This window comes from Coturnix japonica, chromosome 19, assembly GCF_054131305.1.
Source record: "Coturnix japonica strain WE chromosome 19, WE-NBRP24, whole genome shotgun sequence".
NCBI lineage: Eukaryota > Metazoa > Chordata > Aves > Galliformes > Phasianidae > Coturnix > Coturnix japonica.
This window is the reverse complement of record NC_140681.1, coordinates 11,177,861-11,204,334: the sequence shown is the minus strand read 5'-3', so window position 1 is coordinate 11,204,334 and position 26,474 is coordinate 11,177,861. Positions and strand designations below refer to the sequence as shown.

General features: G+C 52.5%; 2 protein-coding genes across 5 annotated transcripts; both read left to right on the top strand.

Moving 5' to 3' along the window:
* Nucleotides 1-403: 403 nt before the first annotated feature.
* On the top strand, nt 404-12,126 carry STMN3 (stathmin 3). Its single transcript, XM_015881997.3, has 5 exons — nt 404-562; nt 7,007-7,102; nt 7,353-7,528; nt 7,977-8,168; nt 8,520-12,126. Exons 1-5 carry the CDS (start codon nt 544-546, stop codon nt 8,577-8,579), a joined length of 543 nt encoding a protein of 180 aa, XP_015737483.1. The 5' UTR covers nt 404-543; the 3' UTR covers nt 8,580-12,126.
* Nucleotides 12,127-14,264: 2,138 nt separating this feature from the next.
* Nucleotides 14,265-25,273, top strand: GMEB2 (glucocorticoid modulatory element binding protein 2). 4 transcript variants are annotated; one of them, XM_015881928.3, is made up of 10 exons: nt 14,265-14,403; nt 15,494-15,647; nt 16,924-17,021; nt 17,748-17,875; nt 18,834-18,937; nt 20,698-20,855; nt 22,097-22,168; nt 22,779-22,916; nt 23,424-23,546; nt 23,681-25,273. In XM_015881928.3, the coding sequence occupies exons 2-10, from the start codon at nt 15,517-15,519 to the stop codon at nt 24,316-24,318; spliced, it is 1,590 nt and encodes a 529-aa protein (XP_015737414.1). In that variant the 5' UTR covers nt 14,265-14,403; nt 15,494-15,516; the 3' UTR covers nt 24,319-25,273. The 4 variants fall into 4 exon arrangements, with proteins under 4 accessions (XP_015737414.1, XP_085376621.1, XP_085376622.1 ...); XM_085520497.1 differs by having other exon boundaries at nt 14,267-14,403; nt 17,753-17,875; XM_085520495.1 differs by lacking the exon at nt 22,097-22,168.
* The last annotated feature ends 1,201 nt before the right edge of the window (nt 25,274-26,474 follow it).

Below are 26,474 nucleotides of genomic sequence, written 5' to 3'. Positions count from 1 at the left end.
GCACAAACTGTGCCTAAAACCCCCCGTCCTTCCCTGCACTGTTTGGCTGAGAATGCAGCAGTGTTTGGGGTCTGGCTGTGAGCCCCATCCTCCTCATTACCAGAGCTCAGAGCCGCCCTTGGTGGCAGTTAAAAAATGAAATGAATGGAATGAGATGAAATAAAAGGAAATAAGAAAAGAGGTAAATAATAAAGACAACAAAGATAATGAATAAAAAAAAAACCAAAAACACCACCAGCAACAAATCTGCTCGGTTTTGCTTTCAATAGATAAAAGGGAAGGAGAGCAGCAGACAAGAAAGGCAGTCGCGGGGGAAGGCCATCTTTTGCCGGAGCTGGGTGTGTCTGCTCCCCCCCCCCCTCCTTAATCCCCCCCTCCCGGCTCCGCAGTTCTGGCAGCGGGTGAACGGGGAGGGACCGCCGTCAAAGCAGCCCGGAGGAGCCGGAGTCGCTCATTGCCGCCGCCGCGGATCCTCCCGTCCCTCCGCTCCATCCCCGCGCTGCGGGCGCTCCGCTCCGACCTTACCTCCCCGTACCCATCAGCATGGCCAGCACCGTCTCAGGTAGGGCTGATAGTTACCCTTGTTCTCTTATATATATATATATATATTTGGAGGTTTCTTGTTTTATTTGTTCTCTTTGGGCTGTGCTGGTTTTGATGCATTGTTCCCCACCGCCCAGCACACACCCCCTGGTGCGAGGCAGTGGGTGCTCTTTTGATTTTAATAGCGATCCACCCATGATAAATGTGTCTATTTATACGATGGCTGCTGCTACTTTGCACCATCCGACGATGCTGCCTGCCAATTAATGGTTATTTCCGCAGTGTGATGCAGCTTTCTATTTATTCCCCTTAAAAAACGTGCATGGGGTGTAGTTGGATGCAGAGAAATGCAAAATGGCATTTCCTTACAACATCCCTTTAAAAAAAATGCCTAATCCCAACCTGGGCGCACTGCTGTGCCTTCTCCCAGCTCCCCACCCTGTGCTTCTTTCATCAGGAGATGCTCCAGGGGAGCGGTCCTCTGATGGCGCTGGTGAAGCAGTGCTGCAGGGCAGCCGCCCTCCCTCTCTCTCTCTCCCTCCCTCCTCCTGCAGCAACACTGGGGCTCTGAGTGGGCTCTGCTCCCCTAAAAGTGGTCCTTGTCCTTTTGGTCTGGAGAGCAAGGATTGAAATGGCTGGAGATGAGGCAGAGGGGAAAATCCTGCATTGATACAACAGACAGTGGGTGTGTTCAGGGGGTCTTTATCTTTTCCTTAAAGAATAAATAGAAGTTTCTGGAGAAAACATTTACATACATAAAGAGGGGCTTGGGTGGGTGAAGCTGAACCATGCCGGGCTGGGGTGTGGGGCTGAATAGGAAGGGAAGACAAAAGGGAAATGTGGGGAGTGCTTTTGTGCCCCCTCCGTGGCAGAGAAGCAGGCAGAAGGCAGCAGACGTACCTGCCTCTTCCCCTGCCCTTTGCTGGGTCCTTCTGGGTGTTCTCTGTTCTTTTCTCCTTTTAAAAGGGATGGGAAGATGGGAGGTGTTGTGGGGCGGGTGAGGTGTGGTGGGCTATGTGTGCAGATGTAGGTGGGGAAGCAGAACATCAAAAGGTGTCTGAGTGGTAGGAAATCTTCAGCCATTATATGCATTTGTGCAAGTGTCTCCAAGCCGGGGTGTTCTGGGAGGTTCCCCCAGCTGCTCCCACCCTGTGATGGGGCTGGGGGTGTTTGCAGCTGGGGAGGGGGCATGGATCCACTCGTGGGGACACAGCAGACTGATCGGCCATCACACCAAGGGTGCAGCTAACCCAGCGTGGGCAAGGTTCTGAATGCATCCCCCATTTGGTGCATTCTTGCTTTCCCAGCCCCATGCCTGTAGCACATTTCACCTGCTGGAAGATGCAGTTTTACTGCCAGGGTAGACTTCAGATCATGCAGGAGTGTGTGCTTCACAAAACCTTGCTTTCTGTGGCTCTCTGCAAGCAGAGAAGCGATGTCAGGGGGTTGGAAGGCAGGGCTGTGGCAGGAGGAGAGCAAGGCTGAGCCTCGCCCAGCATTGCAGCAAGCAGCTTCCCACCAGCTGCTGTCTCCATAGCAGGAACAGACTGGAAAAGCAAGAGAAAAAAGGCAAGCTGCTCCTTAAAACAAGGGAAAAAAAGATCCTGTTTTCTCTTTTCATTATCCCCAGCCAAAACTAATCCACGCTGCAGGGAAAGCAGCTACAATTGTCTGCAGCTGGTGCCCAGGGGTTGATTCCCCCTTGGGAAGATTTTCTTGGGTTTATTCAAACAAATTGCCGGGATGGTAAGAAACAGGGCTCACTTCCCTCAGCCCAGCAGCTGGCACTGGCTTCCACCTTCGTTTTTTGCTGGCCAGGGTTGTGCCTGCTAGTGCAGAAGCGGAGGGAGCAGCAGCACATGCTCAGTGCAGGTTCAGCTGCAGTGCTGCAGGGCCGGAGCCCCACACACCCTCCTGCAGCAGCTGGACAAAGCTTCATGCTTCCTGCAGCACCTAATGGGATCCTGTGGGGCTCTATAGGGCTGGAGCTTTCCCCGTTGTGTGTAGTTGTCTGGGTTGAGCAGAAGCCAGGAGCACCAGCTTCCTCCATAGAGATTATGAAATGATGCAGTAAGGTAGGAGCCCCATGGGCTTTTCTCGGATGCTGGTGTCTGAGAAGGAGGAGCTGAGAGGAGCTGCTGCTTGGCATTCATGGATCCTGGAGTTTTCCCTCCTGCACTGAAACGTCAGAGCTCTGTGGCCTGACATGGGCATGGGTTGCCCTCTTACTCCCTTTTCTGAATGGTGTTGATGGACATCAAGCAGCATTGCTTCATACTTTCATTTCTACTGCTGGAGACAGTCAGGGCTCTTTGTGCTGCTCTTCTCCATCGCAGTGTTCTCAACAAATCACTATTTATTTTCTCTCTCCATTGTTGATGGAGTGCACATGGTCTGTCTTAGATATTATGGTACTTTTAGTGGGACATCAGTTTTGCAGGCCAAGAGAACCCCTTGCAGGCATTTCTTTTTAATTTAATTGTTCAGCTGTGTCTCAAGCAACGGATCTAAATCTTTAGATAATATATTTTCTTTCTAAAATATAAGCCATATCTTCATTGGTGGCACCATGTTGGTATTGGGTTGACCCTCAGACATCTCAAAATTCTCCTATGCAGAAGGGAGCTAAACTGCTGCTTATATCTTCAGTTATGATTTAGAAATACAGAAGAGTTAGAGAGCAACCAAAGACCATGTGAATGTGCTGTAGCACTTTGGCACATCCCAAGTGGTGAAGGATATTTTTTCACCAGGATATTTTCTAACAGCTCTTTTATTCTTCTGAGGTTCCTCTACATGTTTAGTGCCATACCACAGAATCTTGTGTTCTCTGAACGTGTTTATGCAAATAGTATCTCTGTCTAAGGTGCAAGTACAATAATCCTCGGATAAGGAAAAGGAAACTAAAATCCAAAGAAACCAAATGGCTGCCTGTGGCTCAGTGTGGCACTGAGCTCCTGACTTTGTCCTTTGAACAGCTTGTCCTATTCCAAGCTATTTGATAGCAGCTTCTGTTTGTCTTATCCAACCCTGACCATCCAAATCTGCATTTGTCCCAAACCTGTAAACACTCTGGGACAGCTGCCTCCATTTTGGCTTCTTCATCTGCTTTAGCAAGCAACCCAGCCCATACTCTTCTACTTCCTGGTGACCCTTCACTAACCTGCTGAGGCTGCTGGCTCTTTGCTGCACTGCTTGGACCCTTCTCCCTTCCTCAGCCAGAAGAAGGGGAGGTTTCCCTGATTATTTTCCTGCAAAACACTCCACCTGCTCCAGCATTAGAGAGGGAGTGATTTATCTAGTAACCTTCCTTTGACCTTGCTACCAAATACAGCTCATTCGGTCTCATCCATTTTAATTCTCCAAATTCATACAAATGATTTTCAGTGTGCCTCTGGCTCATTATGATTTACACTGTATTGGTGTTGTGCCTTACCACCCCTGTTCTATTTTGCTGGACATCATTATACATCTAACATCTAATGAGACAGCCTTCAGCTTCCTTCTATCTGGTCCAGAAGCAAAGAACCAGAATTTTTGACCAATATTGGGCTGGATATGGAGAACCCTGTGGTCCGTGCACATCACCAGAGAGAGATGGTTCATGTTACTCATACCTTGCTCCCATCCCCAGTCACTTCTCCATTTCCTGCTTCACAGCCACTCAGGGAGCAACTGGATGGTGTCCCTGGGGCTTAACTTGAAGATAAACACATTACATGGACAAATGCTGTGTGTAGAGCTCACGGGAAGCAGTAGGAATAAGAGGATGCATTATGTACTGTGCAGCACTAGAGGGAGCTCAGGAAATGGGTCACTGGAGAGGAAGGAAGCTGAGAGCATGTTCACTTCATAGCAGGCTGGTAGAGGCTTTGGTAATCTGCCTTGTTCTCCTTGCAAAGGGGAGGAAGTAATCTTGTTCGTGCAATATGGAAAATGCTGAGAAAAGTTGGATGAAACATTTTAATTAAGATTAATTCTTGAATGGTGTGTGCAGTGGAATTGAAACAGAGCAGAATCAGACCATGCTTGTTACTGGGCATAAATATTTGGAAGTACTGCACCTTTTTAGATAACATTGTCGTTTAGTAACTACCCAAAGTCCAATGAAACCAAAAATAATGTTTGCCCCACCTTACAGGCTGATTAAATAAAAAGTCCAGCTTTTCTGGTCTAAATGTTATTGAAATATGTAAATTTGTGCACTGGAAGGCACATGATCTTTCCTGGCAGGAGCTGATTGCATGTAATACTCTGGCCAACCATCTGTCTTCTCTTGCTTCAGGGATTATTCATCCTGACATAAATATGCCCTCAGAACTTTACATCTATTGGTAAATATGAATGTAGACACTCCTGAGGCAAATTGATGAGTGCAAGGTTTCCAGTTGTGGTCTTTGCCCTGAGAGCTTTAAGCATTCTCTTTCTGATGCAACCGAAATTGAAAGACTTTCTTCAAGAGACCTTGGATTTAATCTCCTTTGACTCAGTTTCTTCCCAAGGTTCGGTTTTTCCCTATTTTCACGCAGAAACTCCCAACCTTGGCGCTGCCCGGGGCCTCAGGCGTGGTGCTGAATGGACAGCTCCATCGGCTGATAGCGGGGATGGAGGGGTGGTGGTGCTGAAGGGACAGCTCCTCACGTTGCCGTGTTCCGGCTGGGCCGGGCGGTTCTCGCCCCTTTCCCGTTGCTTTCCCCCGGACCAAGCTGTGCAGTTGCCATGGATTTCCATGGCACAGAGGGCTGCCCTATTGGTGGAGCTCTTTGGCTCTTTACCCCTCAGCACGCCGGTCTCTGGGGCTGTCAGCTCTCAGCCTTGCTCCTTCGGCCCATGTGCCCACATGCTGTTAATTGCATCTGACGGCTGGCGCCGGGGTGCAGCTGCTGGCTCCAGCTCCGGGAGAAGGACGCAGAGCACTTCCAGGGCTCATTAAAGCACTGCCGCAGCTCAGTGGAGCGATGTCCTTTTGTCCTCCTCTCTCCTCTTCATTTTAATTGACAGAGAGGGACGGTCAGTTTGTGCTACAGAAGGGAAGCAGGACAGGGAAGATCCCAGTGGAACGAAGGCAGCTGCTAAGAAGTGAAATCACTACAATAGGCCTCCTGAAATGCAGGGCTGCAGCGGGCACTCATCTACACAGAAAACCACAAAATCAGAACTGGGGAGCTACTGAAGTTCAAGTAATGACATATAAAGCATTGTGGTTTATAATAAGTGCTAGGAGTTAAACTGGTGGGTCAGCAACGTGGCACATCTGCTTAATGTCTTGGCTTCATCCAGAATCACACATAATGGTAAAGCAAGGACCTTGGTGCTCTCTGTTAAGTGGTAATGTCTCTCATTGGGTCCAGGGATCCTCCTCTGGGTTCTTGGAAGCACATTATGAGATATAGTAGTTTAACTGATGCATGCTGCTCTTCTAGTACAATGCTGCACTCTCTGAGGCTTTCCAAAGTCTTTTCCATTAAGAACAAAATCAAAGATGTCCTGCTTGGATTGCTGATGTAAACTATTCCTATCTGGCATTTAATAGCAAAGCTGGACAGGGCATTAAAATTGAATGCATCATGAACTGGGAAAAGTTCAATACAGTTCTGAGCTGAAGGGACTGCTGGTCAGCCAAAGGAGGGTGTTAAATAGGATGATGTTTTGTAGTTGGGAGGGCAAATAAATGCTGAGATATAGTATGCAAATAGACTCACTTTTTTCCCAACCAGAATAGCAAAGGGAAAGCAGAGGAGAAGCTGCATGCCCTGCTGTTGTTAGGGCAGCAGTGCATGCACTTGTTATCTCTGAGGGTGCAGCGGTGCATCCTCCAGCTGTGGGAATGCTGAGCAAACTTAAGGGGTCACAGTGGCAGAGCTTGATGGGACCATGTATTTCCCTATCCTTTGCAGAAAGCCATGGGGACAGTGTTTACTGTGACTGCAGTCCAATATCAACCTCTGACTACATGAACCCACCTGTGCTGTCCCTTGCCTGCTCCTGCAGTGAAGGACTTACACTGGGAAGTTGGAAGTTCTCCTCACAACTGACTGCAACTTTCCTCTTGATCCTGATGTCAGGAAGTTGCTGAGGGTTAAGAAATATTGCTAAGTGTTAGTGGGCTTCTGAGTCTGGAACTATGATGGAGAATGTGTTTGGACAGTTGTCCTTTTCTGATTCACTACAAGAGCAATAGCGTGTCTGCTCCTGAGTGGGAAAATTTTCCACAGCAACTTACAGCTCTGCAGATGGTAGAATCCTAATGTGTGTCTTCCTATGACATTTGCTACACTGGCTGATAATTTAGTTTGCTCTAGTACTCCTTGGGGACACTTGGAAAACCCATAGCAGCCTGGAAGTCTTCCACAGAAGCTGGTAGCTGTAAATGCTTTTCCCTGTGCCTACTTGCTTCATTTCTCCACGAAAAGGAGCTACTATTGCCATCAGACTCTTGTCATTGCTATTTCTTCTTTTTCAGCCTACAAGGAGAAAATGAAGGAGCTGTCTCTGCTCTCCCTTATCTGCTCCTGTTTCCACACCCAGCCGCACCCCAACACCATCTACCAGTATGGAGGTACGTAACTTGCTCCCACAGAAGCTGCAGAGCTGTTGGCACATGCTGTGGCTGACACTTTGGTACCAGTGTGGGCACTCTCATCCTGGGGCAGAAATCCCCACCTCAGCCCAGGGTTCTTCTGCCAAGCCTCCTTCTGCAGTTTATTCTGTGTAGATATGACTCACATTTTCCCTAAAGGAACTGATCCCAGAGGCTGTCCAGTTCCTACTGGGGTGAGCTCTTGTTTGTGTTTTTTTTTCCCACCTAGATATGGAGGTGAAGCAGCTGGATAAGAGGGCATCGGGCCAGAGCTTTGAGGTGATCCTGAAGTCTCCTTCAGATTTGTCTCCTGAGAGCCCCATCCTTTCCTCTCCCCCCAAGAAGAAGGACCTGTCCCTGGAGGAGCTGCAGAGGAGGCTGGAGGCTGCAGAGGAGAGGAGGAAGGTAATGAGATGCCCTGAAGCAGCAATAGACATTGCCCCAAACTCTAAAAATGGCAGATCAGGAGCAATCTAAAATGACTGCTGATGTTGTTCTCACATATTATTCAGTCATAGTCAGGTGAGACATGGGGAGGATGCAGTTCTGCAACCTGGTTTAGGCAGGAAGTTGGATGTGGTGGCCATAATTGTCCTCTGTGCCTAAAACTGCACAGCTGTATGTAGCCCTGTATGATCTCACTTGCATGGCCAGGTCATGGGGAGTTCTTAGCAGCTGATGCAGGAGATTTAGCAGCTGGTCATATAGCCAGATCAGCCTCAAGCCCTGCTGTTATGACAGCTGCCTGTGCTATTTCCCACATCACTGTGAATGCCTTCTGGAGGGAGGTGGTCAGCAAAGCTCTGTGGGGTCCAGAGCAAGGCTGAGGGGTTCTGTCCCATTGCCTCACCAGACCCAGGAGGCTCAGGTGCTGAAGCAGCTGGCGGAGAAGCGGGAGCACGAGCGGGAGGTGCTGCACAAGGCACTGGAGGAGAACAACAATTTCAGCCGCCTGGCTGAGGAGAAGCTCAACTACAAGATGGAGCTGAGCCGGGAGATCCGCGAGGCGCACCTGGCTGCCCTGCGGGAGAGGCTGCGTGAGAAGGTGAGTATCAGGGGTGCTGGCACCCATGGGTGGGTGCTGTGGGGTCTGGGGAGGTCACAGGATCATAGGATCATAGAATATCCTGAGTGGGAGGGGACCCATGTGGAGATGTGCTCCTGCCCTGCAGTGCTTCACTTCTTGCAGGTGAATGCCCCTGTCCTCAGGGTGTGTTGATGTGAAACTGCCCCCATAGCTTTTCTTTGACTGGTACAAACCATGCATGCAGGACAGGAGGAAAATAGGGCAGGCAGGAGCAGACACTGTTAGCCTGTACCTCTCTCACTGCTCACCCACAACCCTCAGCTTGCCCTGAGGACTGACCACCTCGTGTCCTCTCTCTTGTTTTTGCAGGAGCTGCATGCAGCTGAAGTGCGCAGGAACAAGGAACAGCGGGAGGAGATCTCTGGATAAAGGGCTTTTCTACACATCCAGCACCTGATTCCTGTTAACAAACCAACCGACACGTTTTATTTTGTTTGTTTAGATGCAGCGTTTGGTTCTCCATCCTCCCCCCCCCCATCCCCTGGTGTTCGTCCCCCCAGCAACACGCTTCTCTGTCTGCATCCTTAATCGTTTGGTGCTTGTGGGGAGTCACAGGTCGTAGGGACCTCTCAGCAGAATAGCAGCTAGTTCACATGAAATAGAGATCAGTCAATCAAGCAGCTTCTTTGGAGGGTTTGTCCTTTTTTCTTAAAAACAAAAAACAACTTATTTCTTAAACTCGTGTAAAAATTGAGCTATTAATAAATTCAACCAGCAGTGTCACAGAGATACAGAATTCTTATCCGGGGCCTTTTACTACTCTTGGTGTTTGCTCTGAGCTAAGTATCAGGATAACAAGGAGTGATCGTTTCTGTGTGTAAGCAGAGCAATGAGCAGAGTGTCAGTGGAGACAGCCAGGCTGGCTGCATGGCACTGCCATGTGGCTCCCAGCCATCCCTGCAGCCAGGGTAGGCAGCAAGCCTTATCTTGGGTGGATCTTTGGTAGCCAGTGTGGAAATAGGAAATGGGAATGTAAAGCTCTCAGCACAGAGCTTGGTGCCGTCATAGAATGTTCCCAATCCCATCCTTTTCCCCAGCCCCATCCCTGTCCTCATCCATGTCTCCTTCCCCATCCCTATCCCTGTCCCCCATCCCTGGTGGCTGCAGGCTGAGCCCCCTGCCCCCCAAGGGCTCTGTCACCTCAGCTCTGCAGAACACCAGGAGGGCCCTCAGTCTGCAGCCTGCCAGCCCTCCACGACCCCCTCTGAACGTAGGGACAGGACACGGTGGTGAGGCCGCCTGCTGGCAGGGAGGACATCACTCTTCCCAAGGATGGATGAGGCTCAGTGGATGCTGAGAACAGGGAGCTCCTGGGCAGCACTTCGGGACAAGGACTTACCAGCAGCACTGGATGAGGTGGAGCTGAGCAGGAGCAGTTCTGCAGGAAGGGTGAGGAGGTGTGTTCCCACGCTCATTTCTTGGCTATCTTTAGCTTTTCAAAGCCTATTTTTAAGCTAATGTTGTCTCTTGGTGGAGGTAGGGATGAGTGCAGGATATGCAATGTGACAGTGGTAGGTGACAGCAGAGTGATGCAGGCAGGTGGCTGACAGTCCCTGACTGCTAAAGCCATGGTTTTGGGAGGCAGCTGAAGTCCCAGAACTGCAGGGCTGTGCCCATGGGACCTTGCACCCACTCTGCTTCTGCCTTGAAAAGCTGAGAGGAAATATTGCATCCAAAACATTGCATTGAATTGGGTCCAGCTGTGCATGGGATGCAGTGCTGAGCAGCCATCCCAGTCTGTGGTGGGATTTGGGGCAGGAGGTGATGAGGGTACCCCCGTGTTGTGCATTGGTGTTGTGCTTTGGGTAGGGCAGCATGCAGGGGGTGGGCTGCTGGGGTCCCCTGTGCTGTGCGTGAAGCAGGAGGGGATACCCCATCCCTGGAGATGGGATGGATTCCTGAGCAGCCTGATCTGGTGGGGGCAACCAGCCCACAGCAGGGGGATGATCTTTAAGGTCCCCTCCAACCCAAGCCATTCTACAGTAACACCATCTGCACCACAGGCTGTGCGCTTCCCTCTCCATCTCTCCAGAAAAGCAATGCTGGCTCGGTTAGGACCTGATGTTTTCTGTCTAAGGTGTGCTTTAATTACACACACAAAACAAACGGTTATGACCAAAAAAAAAAAACCCCAAACCAAAAAGAAAACCCACCAAAAAGCCAAAGGGCAGCACTGCTGGGGGTCCAACCCTGAGCTCTTTGCTGATCTCCCCACAAGTCCCCAAGGATCCGGGAGCGACCCCTCAGCAGCCATAGAGCATTTGGGGGGATCTTTGCTCCTGCAGGAAGGGCTCCCCCCGGTGCTGGGGTACTGCGGAGTGCTGGGGGCAGAGAGGGAACCGGAGCAGAACCGAGGGTTGACTTTCTTAGCAGTAGCCAATGATCTGTTTATAGTAGCAGCTGTCTTAGATACTCATCATTGTAGAGCGCGGCGTCGCCGCCGGCATCACCTCATCCATATAGTGACAAGAAATTAAAGAGAGAAAAAAAGAAAAATGTTTAAAAACATAAAAACAAAACCTAATTTTAAAAGTAATTTAAGCAAAATATTTGTGTGTAAGAAAGGGTTGAAATTGTCCCATGTCTGTGTCCCACGCTGGTGGGACCTGAGGAAGTATCCGCGAGATGTTAACCCCGTCCTGCTCTCTGTGGTGCTGAGTGTTTGCTTGGTGTGTACTTCTGACCTGGAGCTTGTTGTAAATACTGTTTTTAGTACTATGATTATTACTATGATGATGATTATTCTCCGAAATGTTGTACTCATGAGCAGGAGTCCTAAAGGAGAGAGATGAGCACCTTCCCTATGGAGCGGGGCTGCAGCACCCGCCCAAGGATGGCACAAGGTGTTTGTGCTCCCATCTGTGATTTGGCATCAGTGAGTGTGTGAGGGCTGCGCCCTGAGCTGAGGGGTGAGAGTGAGGTGCTGTGGGCTCAGCGGGATGAAGCTGTGCAAGGAAGGGGCTCACTCAGGGGTGAACCTGGGGAGCCGTGCCACGAGGGTTAAGATGTGTCTGAAGGATGCACTGCTGCAGGCTGAGCCATGCATTGGTGACAGCAGGGACTGGCACACGTGTGTGGCCAGGTGCTGCCCTGCCGTGCCATGGGTGGGTGCTCCCAAGGTGGTTTGCCCCTCACACCACTGCTAGGCTGAGCCTTTCTTTGTCTCATCAGCCCTGAGCCACACAACTGCTGTGCCATAACCCAGACGTGGGGTTACCTTTGAGTCAACCCTTCTGTGGACAATTCATGATCATGTGAACCCTACACTGCGGCCAGCTGCTATTGCTGCCCTGTTAGCTGGGGGTGAGCATCCCTGGTGTGGGCTCTGCCCCGCTGCAGGACTCTGTGTGTGCAGAACTGCACCCATGGGGATGGGGTTTGCACTCACACTGTTGTGCCACTGGGAGTGAGGCAGGGAATGGCTGCTCATGGTGCTGGAGGTTTCTCATACCCCAAAGCAGGGGTTGGGGGTCCCATTAGCAGAGCCCACCGTGGAACCATTCTGAGCTGGAGGTGGTTGTTGTGTGAGAGAAGAGATGATGGAAAACAAGGAAGGAAAAAGAAACTGAGTGTGACCCCCACGTGTGCCCATCTCTCTCCGTGAGTTGGTTGTTTGAGTTCTAAGGCTCCTGTGTGTATTGTGGGAATACCAATAAAAGGCATTAAACAGAACCTGAACCTGAAGGTTTTACAAAACAGAATCCAAGCCTCTGTATGTTCAACGAGTACTTTGCACCTGTACAAAAGATGCAGAAACTGAACCCATCCTTTCTCACCATTCTCAGAGGAAAAGTAATGCTCAAATGCAGGTACCACCCCGAGCCCTGCACTTAGAGGTGAGGGCATGCAGCAGTAACAGAGGATGAGCAAAACGTTATGAGATGATTGCAAATACAATAAATCCAGTTCTGGAAAATGTGTGAGCTGCTTTTCTTTCCAACACTCTCTCCCCTCTCCCCACACCCTCCACCTCCTGTGTAATATTTCCTAAAGGCAACATAGCCCCCCCTCCTACCCCCACCCTGGGGCAGCATCCCAACAGAACCCCAGAGTGAGACACTCCTAAAGCATCCCCAGTGCTGCAGCATTCAGATGGGTGCCCCTTTGGGATTCCCTCAGGTGCTGCCCTGAGGAATCTGCACTGCTGCCTTAGTGAGCCTCCATCAGAATAGGCAGAGCCCACCACTCCCAGCCCCTCTGGCTCCAAAGGAACATTCCCAAAGCAGCATCCCTGTGTTTTGGGGCCCTGTCCATATCCCTGCAGGAGCAATGCTGGGGCTGATGCACCACAGCTCATCCCATGTGCACAGGATGCCACCATCCCCACAAACAGCACTTCTATTTTTGCAGTGTGACCTTGGCAGTTTGGAAGATAAGAACCCAACTGGGAACGCAGTGCAGCTCAGTGCTCGGAGGTTCTCTATCTGCAGCTCCAGGCATGGGGGCCTGTAACAACGTGGTGATCCTATGTAAAAATCCTATCCCTCGGCACTAGCTGAGCTTGCAGCAAAAGGGAGATTTTGCTTCCCAGGAGATCACAGACCACAGGCCCACTCTCTGTATTGCACCACTGCCATTGGGGATGGGAGGGAGGTTTATGTTGGAAAGCAGCTTTATGTTGTCTGGTGGTTGAGTTACCACTGCTGGGTGATCTGGTGGTATTTGAGGAGAAGCAAAATAAATCTGAAGGGTGGCAGCCCTGCCCACAGCATTGGAACATGATGGTGCCAAGCCAAGCTATGGGTCTGTGAGACTCTGACACCCACTGAGGAGGTGACACCCATAGGAGAGGTGTCCTGAGCTGCACAAAACACCCCCACAGACACAGTCTCTGTCTTCTCCAGGTGCAAAGCACACATTTCTATCTCCAGTTTGATAATGCATTGCTGATAAAGACAGAGGAACAGCCATCAGAGAACGTAGCTCTTCAGACCTCAGGGTCGGTGGCAGAGCACTGTGGCACAGCTCTTGCAGGGCTGTGAACACTGGGGGAGTGGGCACAGCCCTGGCACTGGGAGCTCATTGGTGGCATCCTGGGGTCTCCCTTGAAGCACTGCATGTCCTGCATGGAGGAGTCTGCCCCCTCCCTTACAGCCCCTTTGGATCTGGAAGGGACACTTTCAGGTCTCCCTATGGCCCTGCACCCTCCACACTGCACAGCCTCAGCTCTCAACCTGTCCTCGTGTGGAGGCGTTCCATCCCTTGGAGCCTTTTTGTGGCCCTTCTCTGGATGCATCCCAACAGACCCACGTCTCCAATGTGCTGCAGATGGATGCAGTGCTGAAGGTGAGATCCCACAGCACAGAGCAGAGGGGCAGGACCACCTCCCTGCACTGCTGGCTGTGCTGCTTTGGGTGCAAAATCCATGTGCAAGCACTGCTCTGCATTTCTAAACGGAATGAATGCATGGACGGGCATTCACATGCATCAGTGGGGTGGGAGGGGGGTGTGTGAAGATAGACATGCCCAGCACCACATTGCATTTGGCTCAGGTGCATACACTCCCCATGCACACCATGCCCTGTGCTGGGGGTTATGCACGATGCTGGCTGCATTTGCAAGCAATGGCAGCACGCAGTGCGTGCATGCAGGATGCTGGGTACACATGCACAGCTCCCAGGGCTCATGCACGGCTTGGGGGCATGCAGAAGGCATGAAAAGCATGCATATACATACAGGGGGAGGAAGGAAAAGCACGGAGAAGGAGGGGGGAACACAGGGCAGGGCGGGGGGGACGTGCAGGGCTGTGTAAGGAGCAGGGACAAGCATGCACAGCTGCAAAAGCATTGCAACAAAGCGTGCACAGCTGCAAAACCATTGCAACAAAGCGTGCACAGCTGCAAAACCATTGCAACAAAGCGTGCACAGCATGCAAAGCGTGCAGCACCGCTGTGCCCCCAGCTGCCCCCGAGCACCCCCAGCCGCGCATGCGTACACCGCAACTCCGCCACTTATTTCGCAGGCGGCTCGGGCCTAGTCGCTGCGCTAAATAAGTCCCGAGAGCGGAGCCGAGGCCTGTGCGCCTGCGCGCCGTCAGCCCGGGGGGGGCCCCGAGAGCCGCTCGCCCGGCGGATCCCGCAGCCCCCGGCCCGTCACAGCGCCCCGAACCCGCCGCCCCCGAGCCCGGCTCGGCTCGGCCCCCGCCGCAGCCCCCGGAGCCGCAGCGAGCGGAGCCGCGGGGCCTCGGCCTGAGGTAAGCGCCGGGCTCGGGCCTACGTACCGCGGGGCCTCGCGCCTGCACGCCGCGTCCGGCCGGGTCCCTGCGGAGCGTCAGGACGTTACGGCGGGAGACGGCGGCAGCGCCCGGCCGGCCCCCACACAGCACCCCCAGCACTAATACTGCTACTGCGCCTCATCCCCGGCCTACAGCGGGACCAGAGCCCCCCTCTGTGCCACCCCACGCTCTCACCTCCATACAGCCCTGCACCCCCAACCCCCCTTTATATGCACCCCCCATACTATATCTCCTTTCCTCCTCCATGCATGCCCCATGTGCTGCCTCTGCACCCCCCACCCCCAAAGCTTCCCAGTGGTGCAATGCTATTCTTTCCCCCCCCACCCTTCCCCAGCCCTGCATGGGGTCACTGTTTGTAGGAGCTCTGTGACTGTAGTGATGCCCCCAGAGTGTGGGGATTCACCCCAAAATGGATCATAGGGGGCAGTGATAAGGCTGGCTAAAAGCCTGTCCTAGTCAGCAGCTGCAGAGCTGTGCTGTGTCCTTGCAAGGAGGGGATGGAGCAAAGGTTTGGCTTTTCTTGCTGCCTGCTGTCCGCTCAGCGTGGTGCCTTGTTGCTGTAATAATTCATTGGGTTTCTTTCTCCTTGTTTATTGAAATGAAAACGTTGTAAGAGCAAGATGTTAATGAGAAGAGGCTTAAAGAGGGGTATGGGGGTGGAACAGTTGTGCTTACAGTGCTGCTTGTATTGCACCAGGCTTATAGCCCTGAAAGCACAGTGGTGCCTTTGGATGGTGGCTGAATCTCTCCTATTGCTTTGAGTGTCTCAGAGCTGGGCACCAGGAGTGCTGTGCAATGGCAGTGTGCAAGGACACGGCTTTTCCTACCTGCACTTGGCTGGGGTTGCTCACTATGAGGTCCCTGCCCATGGGGCACAATGGGGCTGACAGCATCTGGAGGGGTCAGTGGCTCTATGGAGATATACCCATACCAAGGCCTGCTGTAAACATCCCCCTAAGGCTGTTTTAACTCACCCCTGTCCTGTTTTCTCCCTTCCTTTGGCGCTGCTGGTGGCAGAGCAGTCACTCTCTGTGCTGTGTCCCTGCAGAGCACTGCTCCCACGGCCCCGCCATGGCCACGCCGGACGTCAGTGTGCACATGGAGGAGGTGGTGGTGGTGACGACACCAGACACGGCAGTGGATGGCAGCGGGGTGGAGGAGGTGAAGACGGTGCTGGTCACCACCAATCTGTCCCAGCATGGGTAAGAGCAGAGGGGACCTGGTGGGATGGATGTGGACACACCGGTAACTATATCAGTGTTTTATCCCTGTTTCTTTCACAGTGATCCACTAAGCTCCAGGCAGTGGATATTATTGCACAGCTGCTGGGCACAGTGCAGCAGGGCTTGTGCTTTGGGGTTGGGCTTATCAATAAAGTGCTGGATGGGGCAGCACTGATCCAAAAGCAGAGCCAGCCTGGGTGACGTGGGTAGTACTCTGCACCCAATTCCTGTCCCACCTGTTGCAGTGAGCTCTGGGACACGTGGGCTGTTGGCTTCTCTTCTCCTCCATCTTTTCTGCTCTATGACCAGTAAGCATTAGTGCTCCAAGCCCATTTTGGCAGGCAGAAGCCCCCAGCTCACATCTGGCGCTGCCTTTGGGTAGCTTTACCCACCTCAGGTGTTCTCGTGCTCCCACAGAGCAGGCAGCAAGCAGCTGCTCGTTGCTCTTCAAAATATTTGAGTCCTGCTCCTGCTATTTCTGTGCTCTGGGGAGGGGCATCGTGTTTCAGCTTTTAGAGCACCACGCAGTGGCTGTGCTGCAACCAGAGTCAGATCTGAGCAGGCTCTGCTCCATGTGCAGTGCTTCTCCAGCACTCACCCTCCCTTCTCCCACCTGTGTGTCCTCCCAGAGACATGAGCAGCTGCATCCCAGCATTGTCATGGCAACTGGTGGGGACACTTCATCTCCTCCTGCTGCAGTCCTTCCAGAATGGAATGGGAGAAGACCAAAACCAGCCCTTTTTTGTGTGTGTTCCCCTACATCTCTGTAGCAAACTCCATGCTGCTTGATTGACCCCATCAGCAAAGCTCCTGGAGAGGTCTGAGGGCGCTGGGTTAGGGAAGATGAAAGTGGGGTGTTATATTAGTGCTATATGTATGCAGGGCTGTAAGAGGGGGAAACAGGGGAGTCTGTAGCTTGTGTTGTGTTTTCTGTTCCCAGATCTGTTGATCTGCAGCACACTGCTTGTGCCATGCTGAGGTCCCCTGAGCAGGAAGCAGCCTTTGTGTACCAGGTGCACTGTGTGTTGTTTCCAAGAAATTCCTTAGGGGAATTTGACAAAGGCTCCTAAGGGAGAATCTGACCCATAGCCCAGCTGTGCTGGCAGAATCTCTGCATCCCCTGCCTCTGTACCAACCACGGCTGCAGGGAGAAGAGTCAGATTTTGTGGGAATAACTTCTGAAGCAGTCTCCTCTAAGCATCACACCAGAGACAGCAATTCCACGCAGCTTCATTTTGTGTTTCTCTCTTGCCAGTGGTGACATAAATGAGGACACTCTGGAGACAGAAAATGCAGCTGCTGCGGCCGCTGCCGCCTTCACAGCATCCACACACCTGAAGGAAGCAGTGCTAGGTAGGTCTGAGCTGCAGCTGATGGGGCTGGGCTCCTTGGAGGCTGCTGAGAGCTGGGGAGACCTGCTGCTGCCTGGCAGGGCTGGGGGTGCTCCCACATCCCTCTCTGCCATCAGGAGTGCTCTGTGGGGTGCCCAGCATGGGGGATGCTGCTCTGTGTCAGGGATGTTCTCCAGGGCTTGGGGAGGGCTGGGTGCTGCTGCTGCTCACTGGAGCGCTGCTGCCCTCTCCTGGTGTGAGATGTGTCCGTGTGATCTTGCCAGCTCTTGGCTTTTTGCCACAGACAGATGTGATGTTGGCTTTCCATCAGCTTTGGTTTCAGACAATAGTGGATTCTGAGAGCAAAGGCTGTAACCCAGCTGGGGCTGGGAGAGCCTTAAAAAGTTGCATTCACCCATATTTGAGAATTTATGGTCATCCTTATGCCACCATTCCTTACGTGGTTATCAAGAATTGGATTTGCAGCCCTGGCTGCTGATTTCTCAGATTTCATGCATTCAGCTATGGGAGGATTTATAATTTATATGGATGTTTTTGCGCTGTTTCACCTGAGCAATTTGGATGGCTGGATGGCAACATGCAAGTGAATTGTGACCACAAAACCGCATTCCCACCCATGGCCCTTGTGTGTTATCTACTTGTGCTGATCCCGACCTTCAGCAATGTGTTGGATGCTGCAGCTCACATTTCTCTCTGCTCCATCCCTTGCTCTGTTCCCTGTGAGAAGTGAAGATGGCTGAAGACGAGGACAGCTTGGAAGCAGAGATCGTGTACCCCATCACCTGTGGGGACAGCAAAGCCAACCTCATCTGGAGGAAGTTTGTGTGCCCGGGGATCAATGTGAAGTGTGTGCAGGTGGGTGTGGGGCTGTCCCTGCTTCTGCTCCTGGCTGGGAAGGACCTGAGCTCCTTTGTGCCCACATCATCCTGTGTGCTATGCTCGGGTTGGTGACTCAGTGGGCTTTTTTGAGTCAGAACCACATCATGTTAGGAGAGGGAAAGAGTTTTGGGTGTAGTGCCTGATACTTGTCTTGCTCCATCTGAGCAGACCTGGCTGGAAAGATGCTTTCCCCATTTAACAGCTTCTTTCTGGAGTCTGAGGAGTTTGGGCTCTTCTGCTGTCTATTCATTTAGCCCATTAAACACTACTTTGGGGTTTGCCTGAATCTGGAGGTTGCTTTTAGCTCAGCTCATGGTTTCAGATCCGGCTGGGTGTGTAGGGCAGTAAACAAAGGGGCAGAACATGCTCCTGGTACAGCAGCACCAACTCCCTGCAGCTGGTTTTCCGTGCAAGCAGGTGTGCTCCAAGAGGGGTCAGAGGTTTCACTGATAGCAGTGGCTGTGCTCGGTAGCAGGAGGTCAGAGGCTGAACAGGCTTCTCCTTCCTCGCTTACGCAGGGCTGTGTTCACAGGGCTGTGCTGGGCAGCCCATGGAGGCCATACAGCCCCATGCAGCACTGCAGAAGCTGGGGCAGTGAGCTGTGCACTGCTGCTTGAGATCGCCTGCATCAGCCCCAGGTGTTTTGCTGTTCAGGGCAAGCAAGCAGGTTGGGCATTCAGCAAACTGCTGTGTGCTGCTTGTACCCCAGGCTTTGCCAAGCAGCTGCCAGCTGCATGTCTTCAGCTCTGAGCTGGTGGTGCTCCAAAAACAGTTTTCTCAAAGGTGGGGGATGCCTGCCAGCCATCTCCAATGCTGATACTTTATTTAAACATGTTGAGTCCTGGCATGAGCTGCCCAGGTTTGCCTGGTGTCATCACCAGGAGCAACGTTACTCATTGCTCACCTCACTGACGCTGTGTTTCTCCTCCTGCAGTTCGACGGACACCTCATCAGCCCCAAGGAGTTTGTGCACCTGGCAGGAAAGTCCACTCTGAAGGACTGGAAGCGGGCGATCCGGATGAATGGGATCATGCTTCGGTCAGTCTGCACGGCAGCAGATGGGATTTCTTCTTGCTGGGTTGGAACAGAGCCTTCTACATGGTTGTTGTGTTGCAGAGGGCACTGATGTGCTGCTGAATGCTGACCCCAGATATTGTCACCTGATGGCTTTGCATATCCTTGTGGACAGGGAATCATTTGGGGCAGCAAAACGCCAGGAGTATTAGCACTTGAACCCCTTTGCATTCCCATGAGGTCCTAAGTGAGCACTGCAGTGCCCAGGGGTCAGGCTGTATTGTGTGCAGTTCTGTTTGGGCCGCAAAGCATGGTCTGCTCGTGAGTTAACACTCTTGTTGCATTATGGCTGCTTTAGATCAGTTTGTTGGTTTTCATATTTTCCCAAGGGCTTATTCAAAGCTTATTTATGGAAGCATTTACCTCCTTTGGCCTCAACTGTGGCAATTAAATTCTTCTATGTTCTTGAACACCAGCCTGAGACAGGTTCAGTAACACCCACATCCCTGCCTGTAGGCAGCACCTCGTTCCCTGGGGACTGCCATGCTTTCCTCATCCTTTCACAGGGTGACACTGCATCTGTCGGTGTCCTTCTGCTTTGATGCATGAGTCTTGTTACTCCTAATAGCTTTTGTTCCATGTAGGTTCTGCGTAATAAGCTTGTGCTGGGCAGGGCGGGCCCTTGGGGAAATAAGGCGTGTGAGGGATGTGTGATGGGGAGCTTGCAGGCTGCGGGAGGATGCCAAGGGTTCACTTGGCTTTGGTCTTCCCAACTTCTTCTTTCGCACATGAGTCTGTGTGTGCAGCTGTGAAAAAGAGGAAGGCTGGGTGAGATCCTTCCATGAGAATTGGTTATTTTTTTTCTTTTCTTTTTTTAGTCCTTCCTCCTCATTTTAGCTGTTGAGGAAAATTTCCCTTGAAAGCCATCAGCCCGCTGTAGGCAAATGCTCTCCCTTCTTCCTTCTGTTCCCACATGGCTGCGTTTTGCTGAACCTATTCAGAGCATCCTTGGCCATCCCTCATCTTGCTCCTGGCACAGCGTGGCAGGGCTGGGGGCTCTGGGATGTGCAGAGCAGTGGTCAGAAGCAAACTATGTGAATCTCACCCTATATGCCTCCCTCCTGGGGGTGAGAGAGACTCAGCCCATTGGCTGGTCCTAGGAGCCAGCGATGTCCTCCTGACTTATCTATGATGGCATCTTTCCCTGAATTCCTTCTCTTTTAAGTCATTTTACTCTGTTTTCTTTCTTTCAAGTGGAGCTTGGGTAGCATTAGTCAAACGTACCTTTGTTTTGTAAAGTTTACTCTAAAACTTCTGCTAGCTTAGAAAATCAAGGTAGTTTATCAGTTTCAGTGGTACCATCAAGTCTCCATCCCTACAGGAAATTTGGCCGCAGGACATCCATCCCACTCCACGCTGTGTTGTTTTTGGAGTTAGCATACCAGGCCTCCCACCCAACCCCAGTGTTTGCTAACAGCAACGGCTGCAGGTCACTTTGCTTAGGGAATGAATGAATTATCCACTATGTTCTACCCTGAAGGTTTCCCTGCTGTCAGAAAGTGGACATTTCAATAAGTCTTTTCAATAAGTGGCCAGCATTGAGCAGGCTGTGGTTGCTGTTTTAAGATACTCTTAGCGAATGGTGCTTGTAAGGAGGGAAGAACTTGGCAAGGGATGCTCAGACCTTTGTCTCTACCACTGCAGCTCCATGTGCTGCCTGAGTAGGAGCTGCTCCTCCAGCTGAGCACGTGAGCATGTCCCTGTGTTTGCTCCCTCTCTTGCAGGAAGATCATGGACTCTGGGGAGCTGGATTTCTACCAGCACACCAAGGTCTGCTCCAACACGTGCAGGAGCACCAAGATCGACCTGACCGGTGCCAGGGTGTCCCTGAGCAGCCAGACCTCCACAGAGTACATCCCTCTCACTCCTGCTTCCACAGATGGTACGTGCAGCAATTCCTGGCACCTGTGCAGCAATTCCTGGCACCTTTGCAGCAAAAGCTTTGCAGAATTAAAGCAGAACTGGTGCCGCATACCCAACGTCCCTTACGATTGCCTCTCTACTATATTTTGCTTAGCAGTTTGCTTTTATTCCTCCTTTTCCCCTTGCGTTGTTGCAGGATTTCTCATAGCAGAACTAGGCATTGCTCTCAGTGCAGGGAGGCAGTCCCCTCTCCCCATTGCTCTGTAATGCTGCATGACCGAAGGGAGCTGCCCTTCTGGCACCGTGTCCTGTGAATCTGAAGCAATTGATCAGTGAGCAAACAGCAGTGGGGATGTGATGGGGGCTGTGTCCCAGCTGTTGTGTCTCACAGTGGTCACAGCCCCCAGGGCTGGTGTGGTCCCCAGCAGTGCAGGGTCAGAGCCCTCCTGGGGAGCTGACTTCAGCTTGAATAATGAATGGGCTCTCGCTGAAGGCTCCCTGGCTGAATTATTTATTGGGTTTTGTCTGGTGGAAGATTAAAGAGAACAGGGGAATACAATGGCTTCTGTATCTGCTCTCGTGCATGTAGTTTATAAAACTGGATTCAAATGACGTTGCAGCTCTGTAGCTTGAGCCCTGAATTTAATTTGTCCTATAATTACAGGCAACTATTATATTGGAAGCTATTTCTGAGTACTTCTTCTTAACTCAGTTTGCTTTTGAGAGTTAAGAAACACCCCTGAGAACTCCAGAACACATCTGTGGGGCAGTGAGCTGCCAACATGAGTTAATGATGGCCCTGGCTATTAGCTCATTACTGAGGGATGCTGCAATAAGCACAAAGCCACTGAGGTTTGGTGGGGAAGGAACCACCCCCTGCAAAGCTTTGGGACCCCTATGGTTTGTGGGTCTGGCAGATGGCAAACTGGCCAGAAGGGACTCCAGGATATCAGGTTTGGAGCACTGCTTTGAGAAATAAGGGTGTATGCAGAGGGGGATGGGAGGAGAGCGCTCTTGGTCTTGTGAAAGGGTTGCATAAATAATCCCTTTGGTATTGCACTCCAGTGTGGAAAAATCAGCTGTGGCCGCACAGCGCAGCTGCATGGCTCCTGTGAAAGTGGCCCCACCCAACCAAAAGGGGCAGTTCCAGCAGTGTAGCAAGGAGAGCATCCCTTGGAAACAGCCTGTGAAAAACAGGAAAAAATCAGGACTTGGTTTTCTTTTTTTTTTTCCCTTTTCCTTTTCTGCTATTGGTTGCAGTGAATGGATCCCCAGCTACAATTACCATAGAAACATGCGAGGATGCAGGCGATTGGACCACCAGCATTGGAGGTAGGGCTGCGTCTGGGCGGAGGCTGAGGGTGATGTAGGAGAAGTGGGGGTGGTGGGGACGGGTCAGGGACGAGGAGCAGGGCCCATTGCTGGAGCTGCCCTGCTCAGACCTCCTGGTGTCAGCCCATCTGTTTAACTGCTGCATCGGCTTGGGATGGAATTGTTTCTAAGCACTGGAGTGTCTTAAGTGTGGTGTGGCTCTCCGGGGGGGGGGGGGAAGAAATTAATTGGAGAGCCATGAATTGTCTTCTGTGGTCCTCTGGAGTAATTGGAGCTGGAGAAATAGATGTGGGGCTGAGGGCGTTCTTGGGGGTTCTTGGCAGAACTGTGCTGTGGTCACAGCCTTGCACCTGTGTGCTGAGTCCTGAGCTGGAGGAGTGGGCTCTCCTGGCACAATGTCCTGGCTCCTCTGTGTGCTGCAGCAGGATGGGATTTGTCCTTCTCTCTGCCCTTTGGGTACTGGGAGACCTCACCCTTATATGGGACAGAAGGCACATCACAATCACTTGGAAGCCGGTTAATGTGCAACTCCTTTTTTTCCCCTAAGAGCCATGAAAACCCCACTTCCACCTCTGAGGGTTCTGAAAAAGCTCCCTTTCTCTTCCCCCAGATGACACCTTTGCGTTCTGGCGAGGCCTGAGGGATGCAGGTCTCCTGGACGATGTCATCCAGGAGTTCCACCAGGAGCTGTTGGACACCATGCGGGGTTTGCAGCAGCGTGCACAGGACCCCCCCCTGCAGCTGGGAGGTGAGCAGCTGACAGCAGGCACTGGGCTAAGGGTGTCCCTTGGGAGCTGTCATGACTCAGACTTGTTACAATCAGAAATGAAATAGAAAGGAAACTTGTTTCTGCACTTTATCATCATAAGTGTATGCAGACAGCCCTGTTCTCCTTGGTGCTGGTGCAGGAGGGCAGCTCTGAGTGGGAGCTGGAGGTGGTCACAATTCCTTCAGGTTCTCTGGGCCCTGGGTTTCCCCTGCTGCTTTCAGGACACTGGGCAAGCATTTGGCTCTAGAGCTGGAAGGAATTTAGGCCATTGCAAGCAGCTGCTGTGCCAGGAACCTTCTTATCAATCCCTGCTAAGTAGGAGAGTGCTGTTTATCCAGGAGTGACCTCCTGTACTTTCTCACCACTTCTGCCCAGTTCCTTGTGTTGCCCTCACACAGGCTTTGGCTGTCTCAGCTGAACACCTTTGCATTCAGATATCTTGTTACCAAACTATTTGTGTTCCTCTGTGTCTTCTCTTCCTTTAAGACGCTGTTCTACTCAACAACGTGGTGCAGAACTTCAGGATGCTGGACCTGGTCAAGAAAGTCCTGGCCAGCCACAAGTGCCAGATGGATCGCTCCAGGGAGCAGTACACGCGGGATCTGGCAGGTATGCTCCCACGTATCCAACAGTGTGGGTTATTTTTGTGTAAGGCAGCAGGTTTGGTGTTAAACTGGTGCTTGTGGGACCCATGCTGGAGCTGTGGGGATACTTGATGCGTGCTGATTCCACTCTTCTTGCAGCTCTGGAGCAGCAGTGTGATGAGCACCGCAAGCGTGCCAAGGAGCTGAAGCACAAATCGCAGCATCTCAACAACGTGCTGATGACTCTGACTCCTGTCTCTGTCCCCACGCCTTTAAAACGGCCCCGGCTCACCCGGGCCACCTCCGGACCAGCTGCCATCACCTCCCAGGTGCTGTCCCAGCCAGCGCAGATCGCCGTCACCCCGGCCGTGCCGATGTCCCAGCTCACCAGCCTGCCTCTGGGCAAAGTGGTTTCAACTCTCCCATCCTCAGTGCTGGGTAAAACCCCATCCCAACCTCCTGCTGCCAGCTCTCCAGCCTCCCCACTGCTGGGTGGCTACACCGTACTGGCCTCTGCTGGCAACGCCTTTCCTGGTGCAGTGGAAATCCACCCAGACACTCCCAACGTGACGGTGCTGAGCACGGCGGCAGCCACTGCTCAGGACAGCAGCACAGTGGTGAAGGTGCTCAGCCCTTTCCAGCTGTTGGCGCTGCCAGGGCTCGGTGCTGCCATCCAGAACGTGACACATGTGGGTGGTGGTGGTGCAGTGCTCAGCGTGCCCTCCGAGGGTCCCACAGCTGAGCACACCGCTGCCATCGAGGTGACTGCTGTGGCCGATGAAGCAGAGCAGAAGTGAAGGAGAGGGCCCTGCCTGGAGGGGACATTCGACACGGCGCTCGGGGGATCGGCCTTGGGTCTGCGTGGTGCAATGAGGGGCGTGGGTTAAGGAGGCTCAGGGCAACCGGAGCTGGGAGCAAGGAGGTGTGTGGGGCAGGCAGCGAAGGGAGGGAAGGATGCCTGGAGGAGATGAGGGCAGCAACGTGTTCTGCCCTGATGGGAGGAGGTCTGGAGGAAGAAAACAAACAAAAAAGCAAACAAATGAAGGTGAAGTGTTCATAAAGCTTTCCTCCCTGCTCTCTTGGGGCACTTCCTCCACGCTGTGTCTGAGGAGCAGGTTGGGGTGTAGCATGAGCTTCAGGAGCGTGGAGCGCTGAGCTGGCACCGAGCCGGCTGCTGGGAGCCCACAGGCAACAGTGGGAGGAGTGTGGGGCTGCTCACCGTCCCTGTCCTGCAGCACTGGGGGGACGCAGAGCCCTGGGGCTGACCCTTGGGTGCAGGCACTGTGAGTGGGTGGCCCAGGTCAGAGCGAGGAGGATCCCAGGTTGTGATTCCCCAGAGGAACCCAGAGGGCCGGGAAGAGCTGCCACTTCTGGGGTTTTTTGGGTCTCTTTTTCTATTTTTTTCTCAAAAGCAACAAAAGAAACCCAGTTTTTAGGGTTTGTTTTTTGTTTTTTTTGTTTTTAATGGAAGGCTGTGAGCACGTTTACTGCAGTGAGGCAGCACGGGGTGCTGGGTGCAGAGTGAGGAGCTGAGCAGCAGCAGCCCCATGCCCAGCATCAACACACTGTGCTGGCATCCATCATTGCCTGCTGCAAGAGGATGCTCTGAAGGAATGGGGCACTGCCCTTAAGTGTGTCCCGGTGTTTGGGTGCTGGGAGGGGCTGGGTGCCTCAGCTGTGGGGTTTTCTATGAGCTCAGTCAGGCAATGGCAGGTTGCTTCTATCAGCTAATAAATGGGGTTTTTGACAGAGTTTTGCTGGCGTGTTGCTTTTCTGTGTCTTGTCATGATGCTTAAAGTGAAAATGCAAGTACTTATAAGTAATGACATCCATATATATATGTGTGCTGTACTTGTTACCATCCACCCATCAGAGCTGGGAGGAGGAGTGGTTCCTCCCTCCAGCTATGAACTGTGCTTGCTTTCCCTGCCCTGACCCAGGGCCAAAGCCCCATGTGGAGGCTGAGGCTCTCTTTGCAGGGCTGCCATCCATTAAGAAAGATAACACTGTGATTTTCTTCTTTGCTATCTCTGTACTTGGGACAACATCAATAGATCAGTGTGAGCAGCAGCACCAGCTGTGCACCATCCCATCCTTACCAGCAAAGCTCTCCAAGCCTGGTGTCCCTCCCTGGGTGTAAAGCAATAGAAGCTGTGCAGGACTTGGGCTGGGGATGTTCTCCATGCCCAGCAGGCGCAGGGTGCAGCCTCAGCCCTGTTGCACGCTCTGCTCTGGGGCAGGAGGGCAGCGCTGCAGAAGCAGCCCATGCAGCGGAGCCACTTGGCAGCCCTGCGGTGTTTCCCCACTGCTGCTGTGTGCAGATAACGCTTGGAATGGAGCCCACAACAGGGATGGGTTTGGGACTCCACGAGGAGAAAAATGGCTGAGTTGTGTATAACGATATACACAAGTGTATAAGCAGAAACATCAACACGAGGCTTGCTGGCTTCGGGCTGAAAGCACCAAGGATTCACCCATTAAGATGTGAGCAATACACCCAAGGTAAAGGTCCCGTGCTGCTGCTCTTGGTTTCTATTCTGGCTGGTTCTTCAGCCCCGTATGCAGCAATGGTAAACCACCACTCGTGGGTGTGTGCCTCGGGGAGAGGCTTCTGCCCTTTGCTCGGTGACTCCAGGCTGTGCTGCAGCCCTCCCTGCTCTCACCTGCAGCCCATGTGGGTGGGGAGCACCTGGACGCAGCAGCTTTCAGTTCTCCCAGCTCTAACGGAGCTCAGCCTGCCCCAGCCCCGCTGCTGCCGCTGTCTGCTGGTGCTGCAGGTACAGAGATGCTCCAGCCCCATAGGGACCCCCCGTGGGCAGTGAGTGCCAGGCGATGAGCACTGAGCGAGCGCAGGGCTCCCCCCCCCAGCCCCCCTCCTCCCGCTTCCTCCTGCAGGAGGAATGGAAACCGAAACTGGGCTCTTACGGCTGGGTTCGTCTGTCTGAAATGAGCC

What these genes read in the sequence shown, in the direction of transcription:
- GMEB2 (XM_015881928.3), top strand. Translation starts at nt 15,517, where the DNA reads ATGGCCACGCCGGACGTCAGTGTGCACATGGAGGAGGTGGTGGTGGTG. An exon ending in ACCAATCTGTCCCAGCATGG is followed by an intron (nt 15,648 to 16,923) that starts GTAAGAGCAGAG and finishes CTCTCTTGCCAG; the next exon opens with TGGTGACATAAATGAGGACA. An exon ending in CCTGAAGGAAGCAGTGCTAG is followed by an intron (nt 17,022 to 17,747) that starts GTAGGTCTGAGC and finishes CCCTGTGAGAAG; the next exon opens with TGAAGATGGCTGAAGACGAG.
- STMN3 (XM_015881997.3), top strand. An exon ending in CACCATCTACCAGTATGGAG is followed by an intron (nt 7,103 to 7,352) that starts GTACGTAACTTG and finishes TTTCCCACCTAG; the next exon opens with ATATGGAGGTGAAGCAGCTG. An exon ending in GGGAGAGGCTGCGTGAGAAG is followed by an intron (nt 8,169 to 8,519) that starts GTGAGTATCAGG and finishes TTGTTTTTGCAG; the next exon opens with GAGCTGCATGCAGCTGAAGT.